At 49.4% G+C, this 17265-nt stretch overlaps 1 protein-coding gene across 1 annotated transcript; it reads left to right on the top strand.

Annotated features, from left to right (window-relative positions):
* The first annotated feature begins 182 nt into the window (after positions 1 to 182).
* Positions 183 to 17265, top strand: AARS2 (alanyl-tRNA synthetase 2, mitochondrial). The gene is made up of 22 exons (XM_027887646.1): positions 183 to 407; positions 772 to 960; positions 1617 to 1762; positions 2457 to 2651; positions 3173 to 3317; positions 3769 to 3914; positions 4204 to 4312; positions 4907 to 4945; positions 5631 to 5742; positions 6274 to 6401; positions 7126 to 7276; positions 9101 to 9270; positions 10269 to 10382; positions 10770 to 10910; positions 11544 to 11681; positions 12089 to 12198; positions 13333 to 13441; positions 14929 to 15051; positions 15387 to 15497; positions 15991 to 16074; positions 16214 to 16324; positions 16715 to 17265. The coding sequence occupies exons 1-22, from the start codon at positions 183 to 185 to the stop codon at positions 16877 to 16879; spliced, it is 2961 nt and encodes a 986-aa protein (XP_027743447.1). The 3' UTR covers positions 16880 to 17265.

The raw sequence follows: 17265 nt of genomic DNA, 5'->3' as shown, positions 1-17265 counted from the left end.
CGAAGCGCCGCCCCGCTACCCGGCCCCGCGCGTGCGCCCCGGGAGCCCCTGGGACCGCTGGCCCTATCCCATTATCCCACGGTGCTTCCCCCGCAGTCCCGCCGCGCTCCGCCGTGTCCCGCCCCTCCGGCGCCGCCCCCGCGCCGCCCCTTCCGGGCTCCCCGGCGCGGCCATCCCCCACCATGGCTGCGGCCGGGCGGCTGCGGCGGCGGCTGCTGCTGGCGGTGCCGTGGCGCTGGCCCCGTGGCCCCCGCCGCGGCGCTGCTGGCTGCCCGCCGGCGGGGCAGGTCCGCGCCGCCTTCTTGCGCTTCTTCCAGGAGCGCCACGGCCACCGCCGCCTGCCCTCGGCCCCCGTGCGGCCCCGCGGCGACCCGCGGCTCCTCTTCGTCAATGCGGGCATGAACCAGGTGCTCCCGGCGCGCCCCGTCCCCGCACGTCCCCGCCTCCGGCTCCCTGAGGTCTCCAGAAGAGCGCGGCCCGCCTCCGCTGCCCCCTGTCACGGAGGTGTCCGGTGGTGCTCTGCGCTGACCGCGCCGCTGCCCTCCTGGTCGCCTCTCGCGACCCCCCAGTGCCTTACTGGGGATATTCAGGAACTGCCAGGATACAGTCCTGTGCCATATGCTCTGTTTAAACAGAGAGGTTGGACCAGATGACCCACCACGGTGGTCCCTTCCAACCTGACCCATTCTGTGTCTATGTTTCAAGAGCGTCAGGCATAGCCCCCCCCGCTCTGGGTGGCATCTAGCAATAGCAGGTGTCTCTCATTTCCAGTTCAAGCCCATTTTCCTGGGCACGGTGCACCCCCGGAGCGAGCTGGCGCAGCACCGACGGGTGGTGAACAGCCAGAAGTGCGTGCGTGCCGGAGGGAAACACAACGATCTGGAGGATGTGGGCCGAGATACTTACCATCACACGTTCTTTGAGATGTTGGGGAACTGGTCCTTTGGAGATTACTTTAAGGTGAGGTGATAGGAGGAAACCCTCTCCAGGGGAAAACATGGCCTTTCTTTCGGAATTGTGCTATAGGACTGTCAGCAGAAGATATTTTGGTAAGCTCCTTATTATTCCTTGGGAGCTCTATGGCCTGGAGCAGAAGTGGTCAGCTGGTGGGCTCTGACTAAACGTGCCCTCCAGACTCTCAAAGCACTCAGCCTGTCCAAGCTGCGAACAACACATACAAATCAAAGTTCTCTGTGAGAATGCCGGTGTAGAGCATTTAATATGTTGAAAAGAGTTTGCCAGTGTATTTGATGCTTATTACTAGAAAGTTTGATAAGGGAAGAAGGATAAAGGATGCCACTTTTTCTTACTGAGTATATTTTTTCCTTGGAAAGAAAAAAATCCATGGAACTCTGCTGGTAAACACATAGAAGTAAATAGCGCTGTGCTCCTAGAGGTCTCCCAACAATTTAGGAATGTTAGCTTTTCGCAGGCAGCAGAGAGCTCTCTCACTCTCCTCACCCTCATCCTGCTCTTTGAAATAAGCCTGAAGATTGGCAAGGGAGAGAGAAGCTGAAATTAATTTCTTTGGTGTTCCACTCCCATTCTGAAGAGCCTCCCTGCATCACTATGCGTCCTGGCTTACAATGCTTCATTTTTGTTCCCTACCTGCTCAGGAGGAGGCATGTAGCATGGCCTGGGAGCTCTTGACAGAGGTCTACGAGATCCCCAGAGATCGTCTCTATGTCACCTATTTTGGTGGAGACCCCACGTTGGGGCTGAGTGCAGATGAGGAGTGCAGGGATGTATGGCTCCGCCTCGGGTAAGTGTGTTCAAGAAAGGTTCTGACCAGCAAGTGCTGACATTTCGGTCTCCTCAGTTTCCCACGTAATCCTTAGTTGATGTAAGGGCCTAAAGTTTTAAACTTATTTTGTTTCTAGTTTGGGCTCTGACTAGGACACTTGACCTTTAAGCTCATTCTCAGGTGGTATCACTGGTGGAACTATATGCCTAACACTGGCTGGCCTGTGTGAAGTATCTTTTTGCTTTCTCTACATCGTGAGTTGTGGAGAGCATGTCCTCTGAAAGCTAGCGATTGCTAGTGAGAGGGTGAAGCCATTACAGAGCACTGTTGTGCTTTGGAAGCTTGTTCCAGGCTCTGTGTGGGCTTTGAACCCAAGGCAGCCAGCTCTGTTGGTGTACAGCCTTGTCAGCTGTGATCAGGTCTTGCCTCTGCTCCAAGGAGGAAGGTGCTTCACAGACCCAGTGGAGAGCGTGTCTCCGTCAGCAGGGGCCCGGCTGTGTTTGCCAGTTGTTCTAGGCAAAACCTGTCTGGTTTTGTTCTTGCTAAGGAGAGTAATTATGTGGGAACAGAAGCAGGGGAAATTCTAATATGTTTGCTTATTGAGTCTGTGCGGGGAAGAAAGTATTCCTCCCTTCCAACTTTCTGTGTGATCTAGGCTACTGTGTGCTTTGTGTGTATGCCTCAGTGCTGCCACCTGTGTTTGCCTTTCCAGGGTGCCTTCCAGTCACGTGCTTCCTTTCCCGTTGAAGGACAACTTCTGGGAGATGGGGGACACAGGTCCCTGTGGTCCATGCACAGAGATCCACTATGACCATGTGGGTGGTGGCAGAAATGCTGCAGCACTGGTGAACCAGGGCAGCCCTGATGTAGTGGAGATCTGGAACTTGGTCTTCATGCAGTACAGCAGGTACCAGGCATCTTGTCTGAACTCCAGAGCCTTTCCCCCTTGTCTGACTCCAGAATTATATATGTATACTCTCAGACATCTCACTGCTTTCCAGAAGCAAGAGGGAAGCTGGGGTGATGTTCCAATGTGGCTATTGGTCTGCTTCACTTTATTTGCCCTGTCCTCCTTCAACCTTTGCTGTCTGTTCTCCCTTAACTGCTGCATTCCAGAGGTCTCTGGAGATTTGCAGCAGCCCAGAGAAACTTGCAGAAGGAAGAGAAGGCCTTTGGCCCTGTCAGGGAAGGCCTTTTTCCTTACATTACAGCCTATCCTGACTGTTTGATGGTCAGATCCTGGCTGTTTGACAATGCCAAGGCAGGCTGTTGGTAATCTTGTTCCTGTGCTTCCTTTTGCTGGGTCTCCCACTGTTTCCATCCCCTGTCACTCTCCCATTCTCTTTGGTTTACCTGCTCCTTTTGGTTTTTTCCATTAACTGACAGTTGCTTCTCTTTTGCCTTTTATTTTTCCTGCCTGGCTGACAGAGAGGCCGAGGGGAATCTGCTTCCCTTGCCACAGCACCATGTGGATACAGGAATGGGTCTGGAAAGGCTGGTGACAGTTCTGCAGAACAAACGCTCCAACTATGACACAGATCTCTTCACTCCCATCTTGGATGCCATTCACAAGGTGATGGTGCTTCTGTTCAGAGTCACAGCTCAGCAAAAGATCCTTGAATGCAGACTGCTTGCCTGGTACCATAGTACAGTCTTCTCTACATGCCATATTTTGAGATGGTTATGTCTTGAGAGGAGATTATGTCTGGCCAGGTCCAGAGCAACATTTTAGAAAAACTGGGGAGAATTTCAGGTTGGAGATCTGCTGGATTACTGGCATTGCTGATCCATTTTTCCTCCAAAATTTCTTAAATTTCTCAGTGCCAAGGCATTGGCTGACCTGTGTTAGGTATAGAAGTCTTGGTTTATAATGCTATAGAAGGATTTAATAAGTACATCTAGATGCATGAGGTTCAGAAGTAGTCGAGAAACTTGATGTCAAGTGGGAATGGCTGCCTCTTGCATTGAAACTTCTTCTGCATCCATTAATTTCTGCTGATTTATATTCCTACATTCTCTTTTAGAGCTGTGGGGCACCCAGATACCAGGGTCTGGTTGGGGCTGCTGATGTTGGGCGCGTGAACATGGCGTACCGTGTGGTGGCAGATCACGTGCGCACTTTGTGTGTGTGCATCACTGATGGCATCTACCCAGGCTTCTCTGGAGCAGAGTAAGGACATGAAGAAATGGCGTGGGGTGGAGGGAGTGAGGTCTAGAAAGGAATATGGACAGCCAGGGGAAAGGTTCTCTTGCGGGCCCAAGATAGGGAGTGTATGAGCTTTGGGAAGGCAGGAAGGTGAGAGCATGGAAAGGGTTCCAATCTGCAGACTCATCCTTGGATGGGTGTAGAATGTGGGGAGCAGCTGTCCTGTGTTGATGAATCAGACCAGAGGATCTGGGGGATGCTGGCTGTGGGAGCTGCTCACATGGCTGCCTGACGAATCCTGCCCTGTTTTCAGACTGGTGCTGCGCCGTATCCTGCGCAGGGCTGTCCGCTTTTGCTCTGAAGTCCTTCAGGCTCCACCTGGGCTCCTGGCCTCCCTGGTGCCTACTGTAGTGGAAGTGCTGGTGAGTAAAACAGCTGCCTTAGGGTAAAAAGATTATCACACGTGTCCTATTCAGCCCCCATGTCCCTTTCCTGCACACTGTCAGGAGACAATATTGGATGTGAAGGCGCTCCAGGAGGATGTGTAGTTGATGCTATGAATTGCAGCAGTAAAAATCTTTTGTCCCCTGATCATTTGTGATGGGGGGGGGGGGGCCTAGTGTGACCTTTGGTACGGTCAGCCCAAGCTGTAACATGTAAGTTTATGCGAGTGCACATTGCTGTTTCCTAGGGCAGTGACTTCCAAGGTGTTGTATCTGGAGAAAGCCATATGAAATTGATCTCTGTTAGTACTAACAGCATCTTCAAAGACAATGCTTTTTTCCTATTGTGATCTTCCTATTGTGAACAGATGGGTTTGCCAAGGGATGCTGTGCAGGGATTAGCAGAGGCCAGTCACAGGGAGATAGGCAGGAGATGGTCCATGTGTGATTCCTTCTCTGCGCTGGGGCTGCCTTCACACTCATCTGCCTGAGAACTCTATGTTTGTGGCATGCTCTGAGATTCCCCGAGGATGATGCTGAGGATGTTACCACTAACTGAGGTTCACTCCACAGGGAGATGCTTATCCAGAGCTGACGAAGAATGCAGACCAGGTGAGCAATGTGGAATCCCCTGGAGAGGAACCTCCATCTCACTGTCTTTATGAGGCACTGCTCTCAGGGGCAGCAGTCAGCCCTTCCTTGGGACTTAACTGGAAGAGTTTGCATAGCCTCCTCCATAACCACGTTCTTGTGGGTGGGCTGAAATGTGCTGGGCACAAGAAGTATCTGTGGCAGATTTTTGTGTGGGAGCTCAACTAGATCCTTACCAGGGACTTCATGTCCTGGCGTAAGGCAGCTGTTGCTCTAAAAAAGCTACAGAAGTTCTTTTGTTGAGTGCAAGAACAGCCTGTCCTAGCCTGGGTACCCTTTTTTTAAAGTGGATTGGTAATTTAAGGCTAGAACTGAGTTGCTTCTGCTGACAGCAGCTATGACAGGCAACTTCTCTGGCTGTTCCAGACATAGAGTTGTAATTGGGTCACAGACATGAATGTCTGACAGAGACCATTTGTCAACTTAAAGCCTTCCCCAGGTGTATGGCCAGTATTTCCTTGACAGGAGTGGTGACAGGACGCACAATGACTTTGGCACTGTTTAATAGTGTATTGGAGACGTTGTGATGGATACTTGCAGAACAAAAAGTCTGGTTGATTTGCTTTGAGCTGACTGAGCAGGGCTGAGCTGAGCGGGGGAACTCCCCGAAGTGTTGTGGCTAACCCTTCTTGTGATCCTTGGGCAGATCATGGATATCATCAATGAGAACGAGGCCATGTTTCTGTCCTCCCTCGAGCGTGGGAGGCGCATCATTGAGCGGACAGTGCAGCAGATGGAACCCTCCACAAATTTCCCAGGTCAGTCTCCCTCTGACAAGCTGCATTTAGAGATAGTTTGCTCCAGGTCTTTACATGCATTGCAGTCAAAACTGGTGAATGTCTGCCTCCCCCAGATATCTTTTGTGACTTCCTAGCCCCAGGCAGTGGAGCAGATGTTGCTCCTTTCTCCAGATTGCAGTTGTTTTCTAGTACTTTGTTCTTACAACAAACGGGGCACCAGGAAAGTTAGAAACATTCCCTTGCTGCTATATTGACTGATAACTAGGTCCTTAAAAGACACAGCTGAAAGGAGCAGCACAGAACCCAGCCAGTGTGGCTGCCTGCCTAGATGTGCTGCGCTGAATTTCAACAGGAATGGGGCTGTGGAACATCATCAATATTCAATCCCATACAAGAATGGCATGGTGTCTCTTTCCCATTACCAGTGCAGCTGCACACAACACAGGTGAATCCAGTTACCAAGGCACACACTAGATTGGTCCCATCCAAATCTTGAGAAGCCTTTGCTTTCTGTATTCACACAGAGTTCCTGTCCTTTTTGTCTTACAGCTGAAGTAGCCTGGTCTCTCTATGGGAATTTAGGATTCCCTCTGGATCTGATTGACTTGATGCTTGAAGAAAAGGGAATCAGTTTGGATTCAGCTGCCTTTAGCAAACTTGCCCTGGATGATGCAAAGGTAAGAGGGAGACTCACTGTATCAGAAGAATTCAAAGCTTTCTTGCTCTCCTGTGAGCATGGAAGTAGAATCCCTTTCACTGCTGAGTGTCTTTGGATGCACCATAGGGCCACATGGCTTCTCACTGAAGGATTCTGAAATAGCAGTGTCATCACAGTGCCTTTGCTTATGAGTGTGGGAATGAGAAGTATTGGCTGGTGATTTTCTTCAGATTGGTAGAAGTATGTTATAATGCTAGAGTGAAGGTTATAAGAGAATTATTTAGTGTTGCTGTGTAAGTCTACATGTAGTCCAGCTTCTCTCACAAAGGAGAGCCAGCTTTGAGAGCCAAGCAGGAAATTATTTATGAAGAGTTTACAAAATATCCTTGGGCTCTGTAGTGCTGGAAGACTTGCACTGCCCACCCACCTGTGCAGTAATTGGTTCAAGGCCTTACTCTCCTGAGCTTTGATGGCCTGGAAGTTTCACAGCTACACAGCGAGCTGTGCCAGGGAGGTTGTGTTAGCTGTCGCTTATGGCCTGGCTCAAGGCCAGCACAGAGTGGTATTGAGTGCTTGTGAGGTCTGAAGGAATGGAGTTGGTTTAGCAGTAGCCTCCATCAGCCTGGATCTAAACAAGCCTTTTCCACAAAGGGTGAAAAGTTGTTCCTAGACTGTAGCACTAGTTACTGTTTCGTGTGCCCCCCCAATGTCTCCCATCTAACTGTTCCTGTGCTCTGCTGCAGCGGAAGGCTGGTGGCCCACAGGCAGCGCAGCCAGAGGACACAAACACACACCTTGATGTGCACTCACTGGCTCAGCTGCGGAGCAGCAACGTGCCGGCCACGGATGACTCCCCGAAGTACGCCTACACGCTCGGGCAGCACGGGCAGTACGGTAGGTGACCAGGCCCCACCTGTAAGGCAGGTTCTGCCTGAGGCCACTGGGGTCCCTCTCAAGTCTACTTTTACTACTTGACCCTCACACATGCAGAACGTGTCTGTTGTGGTCCAGACTTGTCCACCTTGCTAGTGCAACTTCTCCCTGCCCCTGCACCTCATCCCAAAGTAGGTGCTTCTCTTAGTGCTAAGGCTCTAGGAAGCCTTTGGGCTGGTGTCAAGGCTGTGAGCTCTGGGTTGGCACCACTGCGTGCAGTGGTGAAGAAGGGACTGTTGATTTCTTCTAGAGATGAATCTGTCTCCAGCAATTAGGCTTGTGGGTGTGTGTGCTCGGGAGAATAAAGGATAGTTACGCAAAGGGATTAGGTAGTTGTCTGAAACCGTGCCCTTGCTATTTCCGTGGCAGGCCACTAGATGCCAGCACAGGCTCTTTATTATTTAGGTTAACTGAGGTTGCTGATGCTCTAGGGAAAGCGTGAAGATAAACCACAGAGAGCAAGAGGTGGTGTGGCTGTCACAGACAATTAGAGATAGCCGTGCACAACCAGCTCCCTCTTACCTAGTGTGCTGGTGGCAGTCCACACTAAGCAGAAAGTGAGGCAATTCGAGCTATAAATACTACAGCAAGAGCACAATGGAGGAAAAACCCAGCAGTGACATTGGCTGAAATCTCCAAGCTAGAACTGTCCCACCTCCTCAACCTCTAAATCATGTAATAATACAGGTTGAAGGGGATCTCTGGAAGTCCAATTTCTTGGTAAAAGGAACATCAGCTTCACAGTCAGATCAGGTTGCTCAGAGCTTTGTCCATTTAAGTTTTCAGTATCTTTAAGGACAGAGATCCCACAGCTTCTCTGTTCCCTGTTCTTTATTACTTTTAGTGTGAAAAGTTTTTTTCTTTACATACAGCCAGAATTTCCTGTACTCTAAATGTAGTCTCATAACTGCTAAATAGGGATGAATAACCTCTTTCTTTGACCTGCTGGTTATGTTTATGTTCATACAGCCCAGCAGGTAGGCAGTCTTCCTTGCTGCAAGGGCACCTTGCTGGCTTGTGCCCAGCTTGATCCCGAGGACCCCAAGATTTCTACCAGTCCATTTCTGTAGCCTGCTGAGATGCCTTAGAAGAGCAGCCCAGTTCTTCAGTGTATCAGCCAGGGCCTGCCAAGTCATTGCCATACACAAGTAGGATATGGGTACATCCCACCTTGTCATGGATAGTCATTAATGAAGATGTTAAATGGTGTTGGCCCTAATATAAGCCACAAGGTAGCTCTACTAGTAACTGAATATTAGTTGAACATTGAACTGCTGTGGGGCCAGCTGCCCAGCCATTTACACACCCACCTTATGGTCCACCTCTCCAGTCCGTATTGCCCAAATTTGGCTTCAAGGAACCTACAGGAGAGTATGTTAGAAGCTCGCTGCATCAAGGAAGGTAACATCTGTGCTGTCCCTTGTCCACCATGTCTGTCATCTCTTCATAAAAGGCAGGTTTGCCAAGCTTGCCATAGAGCAAGATGCAGATGTCTGTGCCACATTTTCTTCTGCCAGGCTCATGTGGAGCCAGATTGGGTGTCCCTGCCTGTGTAGCTGCTACTCAGCAGTTCTGTCATTAGTTAAGTGAGGGGTGACTTAGTTCCAGTCAACAGATCCTTCATCCTTTCTGCCAGTTGCTGTTCCCCTCCTACCAAGGCAAAGTGCCAGCTTTTCGTATAGCCTGGGTGTTGGCAGGGTTGGCATGGGGAAGTGATCCCTCCTTTCCTGTTGCAATCTAACAGGGTGTATGCACTAATTGTTGCCGTCTTCTTCCCCCTGACAGAGTTCAGCCCATGCCAGGCCACTGTCCTGATGCTGTACAGAGATCAGTGTCTCCAGAAGGAGGTTGGGGCAGGGCAACGTTGTGGTGTCATCTTGGACAGGACTAACTTTTATGCGGAGCAGGGCGGGCAAGACTCTGACCAAGGCTACATGATACGTTTAGGACAGCAGGTAAGGCCCTTTGCTGCCTAACCCAAGGCTGCCATTACTGAAGCCAGGCAGAGTTCCCCAAGTGATGAGCTGTTTTACTCTGTTAATTTGCGAGATGCTGATTCATGACGGTTCCCTTGGCTTTGCATCAGGGTTGGTGTGGTGAGGCAAAAGCAGCAGTAACTTTACAGAGGTGTACTTGCTGCTCTGGTTGTCTCTTCTTTGCAATTTCATCTTACTGGGGAAGACTGTCAGACTTCTTAGATCTCCCTTCAATGGGCTGCATTCTTGCCAGCTGGGGGTATAATGCTGAGAGAGGGCAGTCAATGATCAGAGTCCATGAGCTGAGTAACTTGTCTCTGGCCAGTCCTGGACAACTGCAAGCAGTGCCCAATCTGAGACCCAGCGGAAAATTTCTTATCGCTCCCAAGAACACCAAGAAGGACCTCTACTTCTGCAGCATGTTCTTTCAGCCTTGCCAGAGGGAGAGTTTTGACTCTCTTATGGAAAGTTACACAGGTGGAGCTTTTTCTCCTTCCCACATTCCAGCTCTTGATAATCACCCCGGGCATTGATTCTGCCTTTTTAGCCTTGCAGAATGTGATAGTGCCTTGCTCAGCACTTCTCCCCAAGCTGAAGTGGGCATCTAGTTTCTGTTGCCAGCCCAGAGAGGCAGAATTGGCACCTTGGATGCCTGAGACAGGTGCCTTGGCAAATGCTGTCCATTTTCTCATGAACAAGCATCCTTGTTAAGAAAATTCATCAGCATGAGTGGTGTTACTGCCCCTCCACTGCAAGCTGGCAGCCTCAGCATGTTGTGCAAAGAGTGGCTGGGTGCAAGGAAGGTCTGAGGCATTCTGGTTACATTTGCAGCAAGCTTCTCTCTACTTTTTCCACCCGATCACTGTCTTTTAGGGATCAATGGATATTGTGTTTCCCAGCTGGATCAAGCAGATACCTAGCACAGGTATTTGGATTTTTCCCTGTGTCCTAACTCATCCTTCTGTCTCTTTGCTCAGGATGTACTCTTCCCTATAGAGTCAGTTCATCTCTGTGGTGGCTACGTGATCCATGCGGTCACTGCTGTGGAAACCCTGCGTGTTGGTGACCAAGTGCAGCTCTTTGTGGATGAGGTGATAACTCACTGCCCTTTCCTTGTGATGTCCTGAGTAGCCTGGGCACAGCAGATCTTTGTCCCTTGTATTCTTGAGACTATTACTCATTGTAATGTGCAGTGAGAGGGAAACATTACAAATGACTCTGTAATTTTCTGTGAGCCATTGGTCTGTCCAAAAGTATGCAGCCTGCCCTTTGCTTTTTTGCAGAGGTGATCCCATAGGAAAAGAACTCAGATCTTCCCTGTGACATAATTAATCTGACGGCTGTACTACCCATTGTTTTTCCCCCATCTTCTCCCATCCCTTCACATGCAGCCTTTCCCTTATCTCTTCATGCCATCCCCTGCTCCCCTGAGCTGTGGAGAACCAGCACTCCTGCCAACACCCTGTCTGTGCTTTCAGGCCCAGCGTCTGGCCTGCATGACCAACCACACCGCTACCCACCTGCTGAACTTCGCGCTCCGGCATGTCCTGGGTGACAGCACGGAGCAGCGCGGGTCCCATGTGACGGCAGAGCGGCTGCGCTTCGACTTCGATACCAAGGTGACTCTGAAATTCAGTTTCCTTGCTCTCAGCAGTACCAACATTCCACTACTGGCCTTCTCTCCAGGGATTTTTCACCTCTCACCATAATGACTCCTTTAGAGATGGGTCACTTTCTGTCTGAGTGATGAAGCTTGGCCCTCTGGATGTGATGGGGTCTGCTTTGCATTGACCTGATCCTGAGCAGAGCTTGCTGAGGGGATGAATGGGCATCAGAAGGAAAACACTTAGCAAGGCCAGTGGTCGTGGGACTAACATGAAATAGTGTAAAGGGGACTTTGAGAGATGGTACTTGGCTGTGACACATGTCTGGTGTGGACATCCAGGTAAGAGTATTTGGGAACTGAAAGCTGTCTGGTCAGGCTGAGTGCTGGCCCTGGTAACCTGTCACTCATTGCAGTATCTCTCCTGAAGGCTTTGGATGATGTTCTTGTATTAAAAATCCTTAATCCCTCATGGGAGGAGGGGATGGGAGGGCCATGATGCTCCCAGTTCCCTTTTACAAGTAGAGGAGACACAGGGGAAGAGTGGTGTGCCCAAGCTGAGTCGCCCGGCAGCCCTGCCCCACTTCTCCTCCTTAATTCTGTTCCTCTCAGGAGGCTTCTCCTGAAGGTGGCTGATTTACTTCCTCAGGGCCCTGTGACTGTGGAGCAGCTGCAGCAAGTGGAGCAAGTGGTCCAGGATATGATCAAAAGAAATGAGGTTGTGCACATGGCTGAGGTCCCCCTCATGCTGGCAAAAAGAGTTCAGGGACTCCGTGCAATGGATGAGGTATGACTGGATAGCAGCACACATCTTTATGAGCCTTCTCCTTCAGCAGGAATCATCTGGGACACAAGAGATGTCGACTCAACGTGTTTCTGCAAGGGAATTGACTCCTAAAACTGAGAAAGGAAAAATGGGACAGAGATGAGATCTCAGGACACTGTGTTGTAAAACATGGAGGCTGGTGATGCAGAGGCTTTCTGCTCATTCCTTTGGACCAAAAGCCTACAGTGTCACCCAACTGTTTCTTTCTCCCCATGGTGGCTGGTTGTGGGGGAGAAGTGCTGCCCCTGACTCTGGGGCTATTCTAGAATAGGGGAAAAATGAGGGAGACACCTGAAGCCATGTAGTTAGTCTGTAAGTGCCCCTAAAGGACCATGTTGTGAGCTGCTGATCCCTGTCTCCTCTGTCAGGGGTATCCAGATCCAGTGAGGATAGTGTCTCTGGGGGTCCCTGTGGAGAGTGTGCTGACCCGTGACTCCGAGGCTGCAATGCAGACCTCTGTGGAGCTCTGCTGTGGGACGTAAGTGACTTTTATTTGCAGTGAGAAGGCATGTTTTGAGGCACTGGTGGCTGAGGTTATAGACGTCATTGCAAGCTCAACTCCCTGTCCTTGTGAAACTAAGTTTCCTCACTGGGAAGGTGTTGTGAGGACAAGATGGGTTAGTTGTGAAGCTTTGGAAGTCCCAGGGTGAGCAAACTTTAAAGAAATGCAAAGCATTTTCCTTACTTCATAGTCTGAAACCAATCTAGAAGCCACAGGTCACCAGCAGGGTGTGGGAAAGGTGTGTGTGGCCTGTCACACCAGTGCTTTGCCTTTGGGAATGCAGGAGGGCTGGGGACCCAACTGGAGACTCCATGATAGTTGTGCAAACTTGAGACTGCTCTGATTATTTTAATTAATTATCTTCACCCTCTTCTGCTTTTAGCATTAATGGGAGTAGAAGAAGAGTTAATCAGTCTTAGGACAGTGCTGAAAAAAAGAACAGCCAGGAACAAATTGGCCTTTGAGCAGATAGAGCTGAGAATGAGCAATTTTCTAGCCATGAGATCATTCTTGTAGGAGTAGTGGGACAAGAAACTGCATGGGAATAGAGATGATCAAAATTTTTGTGAAGCTGTCTGAAATGATTACTTGTGGTAACAGTACCTGAGACACCATAGTTTTCATATCCAGTGTTAAATAACCAAGAAGGAAAGGGGAAGTTGTCAGAGCCCTGAAGACTGCAGAACTATCCTGTGAATCGAGTCTACTGGCCAGGCTGTGAGCCGGCCTGACAAGAAAGTGGTGGAGTTGGAGCATAAGATTACTTTCTACAAGGTTTAGTAGCAGCTGAGTAGAAGAGAAAAATCCCAGTTTATCCCACTGCTGAGAGAAAGGAGAGGAGAGGAAAGGAAGGCAGAACTTGGCTATTATGCACCATTGACAGAACCCTGCTGGGCAGGTAGCACAGACGTTCCTGTGGAGTAGCCTCAATGCCGCTGTCTCTTGCCTGACAGGGTGCCATCAGGATTTTAGGGATGGGAAAGGATTCAAGCTATTGGGATGGGGAAGGGGCTCCTGGACTTCAGACTTCCTTAAAAAGAAAGCAGGCTTACTGAATTCTGTTTCTAGAGAGTAACTTGTTTTATTTCCTGTTCTCTACTGACTTTTTAGGCACCTTCTACAAACAGGATCTGTGGAAGATCTGGCCATCATCAGTGAGCGTCAGCTTGTTAAAGGGATTAGCCGTGTCATTGCAGTGACAGGGAGTCAAGCCAAACAGGTAAGAAAGGGGGAACTGAGATTTCTGCCATGTCAAGGCAATGCCAGAAGGACCAAACTTTGTAGGTTGATTATAGACAATTAGCTCCCTACAGCTTTGGTTGGAGCCTCCCTGCTGTGCTTGATCTGGCTTCGTCCTTCACCCTTGGACTCAGCTCTGCTGCTGTACCTCACTATTTATCTCTTTTACCCCCATCCTAGTCTTCTGTCTCCTTGACCTTCATTCTTCCACCAGACCTACTTTTCCAAGATAAAAATTTGGCACAAAATATCAGAAAGCCTCTGGTCTATAAATTTCAGTCCCTGGGTAGACACTTAAAGCTGTGATCCTTTGTGCATTGGCTTCACCTCCTGCTTATCACAGTTGGATTTGCACTTTATGGCCTCATTCTTACAGCCCTTTTGCTTCTTTTCTTTAGTCTTTTTCTTGCTAAGCTGTGGTTCTGGTCTGGCTGGGTCTGTATAAAAAATAAGCAACCTACTATTGTATTTGTGAGATCACTCTGTCCTTTAATACCTGGAAGTGTCGGGTGCCCCACAAGCTTGTTCATTTCCTTTAAGGCTGCAGTCAGAGGAGAGTGACTCATAGTCAGTGGAACTGGAAAGACTAAAGGCAAAGCCCACCCCTGCAAATCTGTTGCTTTTTATCTGGCTGTCCCCTGTGCATTTGTGTCCCAGTGAGGCTTTTGTTTGTGCAGAAGAACAGAAAGCTGCAGGGCACATCTGCATGCTTTGCTGGAAATGCTGACCTGGAGAAGCCTCCAAGAGGAGTGCTGTGGATGTGTTAACATCCAAGGGATGTCTGGAGGCATGAGGGAATGACTTGGAACAAGGGTTGTATACCCTAGCTAGGCAGAGCAGTCCTCAGTTTTTACAGCTTTTCTTACATACTCTCTGCTGTCCTGGTCTAAAGTCTTACAGGACAATCATGGGCACAGAGATCTGGCAGGAGGAAATGCTCCAAACCAGAAGGATTGTCACTGATGAGAAAAGCCTGTAATAGCTTTTTTTTTTTTTTTTCTATTAATGGTAGCATTGTTGTTGGGGAAAGCAATAAGAAATATAACAAGATAGATGAACTGAGGAAAGGTGCTTGAACAGATAATAAAGTTTCTTTTAGTTTTAGTGTTTGTTTCTTCAGTCAGTAGTTTCAAGATCACATTTGCTAATAGTTCTAAGATGCAGATGGAGCTCCCCAGTTTTATCTCAATGAAATCATGATTTGGTGCAAGATAGTGAGGAAACATAAATGCTTGATAGCTTGGTCCCTGGGGTGTAACCATCTAGTGATGGTTGCAAATCTGGAGCAGAACGTTCTATTTCAGAGTCTTGTGGGAACAGTCATTCTTAAAACATCTATAGGTGTCTTTCCACTGGATCCTGAGCAGCACTTCAGTGTTTATGACCCTGCTGCCTCCCTACTTTCTCCATTCCTGCTCATTTTTTCTACTGCTACATTTCAAGTTTGCATTCCTTCTATCTCTCCAGGCTCGGGAAGTAGGCCAGTGCTTGGCTATGGAAGTGGACTCTCTCTCCCTACGAATGAAGCAGAGGAGCACCTCTATTTCTGAGATGCAGAACCTCTCTAAAGAAGTGGGCCAGCTGACCAAAGTAAGGACTACGCTCCCCAACAGAAAGATCCTGGTGTGGGCTTTATGCACTTGAGGCACATGACTTTTTCCCTACCAGATTCACGTGTTACCATGGTCAATAGCAAATGCAAATTGCTACCTGGTATTGCGGGATTTTTACCAGTGCCCAGGTGCCTCTGTTGTAGATGGCCAGCTGAAAAAGAAAGCTACTTACCACAGTGGCTGGCTGGCCTGATCACATGGGCTGTAGGAAAGTCTGAAAACAGGCCAGGCTCCAGCCTGACCTCCCAGAGAACTGGCAGTTTACGTCTAGAGGTACAGTTTAATGTTCTTACACAGGAAATTGTCTTGCAGGTAGTGTCCAGCACTGCAGTGCCCCAGTGGCAAAGGAAAGAACTACAGGCCATCCTCAAAGCGCTACAGCGAACGGCCAACACAGCCATCAAGAAACTGGAGCTGCAGCAGGTACTGTGGCAACAGCACACTGGTGGCAGGACAGAGCCTTTCTCACAGCTGTGTGAATATTGCTGTGGCTTCCCTCATGTGTTTGTATTCTGACAATTTACATTAAAAGCCCTTTGGAAATGCTTATTGGTGACTTAAGAGATTTCAGCAAGAACTATCTCTTTCTTACAAGTAGAAGCACCTTGCCACAGAAGCCTTCCTGAGACGTGTGGTGGTGTATAGGTCCAGGAGAGGCTGGAGACTGAATGGGTCACTGTCTATACCACTTTTGCCAGGGGTTCATCTATGCTTGATTTCAAGGAAAGAGGGCTGTACAGGTCTCCACATGAAGATTTCAGTCTGCCAGTCTGAATTCTGCAGTCATACATCTCCCTTCTGTCCTACTGAGCAGCACTTGCATTCTCTTCATATATTTGTTGCATGCATATGTCCCCATCCAGCCCACCCTGTACCACCTGTAGCCCTTCAAAGTGCTGTGTGTTTCTCCCTCCAGGCTGAAAAGAAGGCGCAAAGCCTGCTAGCAAAACATTGCAACCAACCTGTCATCATTGATACTGTCCCAGCTGATTCCCTCTCTGTGAGTAATCCACATTCCTTGTTGGCCCAGCGGTACCTCAGATGCTGCAAACAGTAAGAAGGAATTGCTGGGCACATTTTCTGCTGGATACCAGTCTCCTTTGCTGTAGCCTGACCCACCTTCTCCCTGTATTTTCTAGATCCTAATGAAGGTAGTGAATCAGCTGTGTGACAAGTCTCCTGACACATCAGTCCTGCTGCTCAGCCCTCAGGCTTCCGGGGAGGTGCTCTGTGCCTGTCAGGTGTCCAAGGTAAGCAGAACCTTGGTAGAGACATGGGGAACCTGCCTGCAAAGGGACATTGGACCCACTGCTCTGCAAGTCCTGCTTGAGGCTTTTCCTGGGATTCTGCCCAGAGTTGGTGGTTAATCACACAGGGACGGGACTTGAGATGACCCTACTGGGACCAGATGTGCTTTCAGTCTCTGCTGGGCGTAGGTATCCCTGGATTCTCCAGGTCATGTTTGCCCAAGGGCAAGACACAGCATTAACATGTAAGCTCAGCCTTTGTCATCCTCACAGTCCTGACTGCCTCAGGATAGTGAGTGCCCAGGCTGGGTGAGGAGAAGGTGTTGTTACTTTCTTTATTCACACTTCAAAGTGCTCCACAGTCCAAATGACTTTTCTGTGTCTCTTCCCCAGAACTGCCTTCCCACGTTCTCTGCTGCTGACTGGGCCATGGCTGTGTGTACGCAGATGGGAGGCAAGGCAGGAGGCTCTCCCATCGTTGCTAAGGGCAGTGGGAATGCCAAAGGCATGCAGGGAGCCCTGAATACTGCACTGGAGTTCGCTCACAGTAAACTGTGATGCTTTAGTGCCAGGACAGCTGTATGCACCCAGCTGCAAGCTATGGGTACACTTGATATCGAGCACGTACTTCTGCCGGTCTGAAAAGTTTAACAGCTCCCACACTGAACATTGCTGCTACCACTGGATTGGAGCACTTGACTTCTGACCATCCAGGATCAGCAGAGACCCTGCTTCTGATCCCACTGACAGAACAATGCTGCTTGTTCTTCAGCATGAGCATATGGGCATTGAGCCTTGGAAAGCACTAGTTGCAACAGCAGGTCCTTCTCTTGGAAAAGTGCAGTTCTTGCCACAAGACCAGCATGGAGACTCTGTGAGAACAGGGGAGATGGCACAATGCTATCCTAAAGCCATTAAAGGGTAGAGAGTGTCTAATCCCCTGA

The sequence above is a fragment of the Empidonax traillii genome, unplaced genomic scaffold (assembly GCF_003031625.1).
Source record: "Empidonax traillii isolate 1590-97213 ecotype Southwest subspecies unplaced genomic scaffold, ASM303162v1 scaffold218:size1087226, whole genome shotgun sequence".
In the NCBI taxonomy this organism is placed as follows: Eukaryota; Metazoa; Chordata; class Aves; order Passeriformes; family Tyrannidae; genus Empidonax; species Empidonax traillii.
Note: the sequence above shows the minus strand (reverse complement) of the source record. Positions and strands in the feature narration are given on the sequence as shown.

Coding starts and splice junctions, on each gene's coding strand:
- AARS2 (XM_027887646.1), top strand. CDS start 183: ATGGCTGCGGCCGGGCGGCTGCGGCGGCGGCTGCTGCTGGCGGTGCCG. Junction 4,946..5,630: donor TGACGAAGAATGCAGACCAG/GTGAGCAATGTG, acceptor ATCCTTGGGCAG/ATCATGGATATCATCAATGA. Junction 9,271..10,268: donor TGATACGTTTAGGACAGCAG/GTAAGGCCCTTT, acceptor CTCTTTGCTCAG/GATGTACTCTTCCCTATAGA.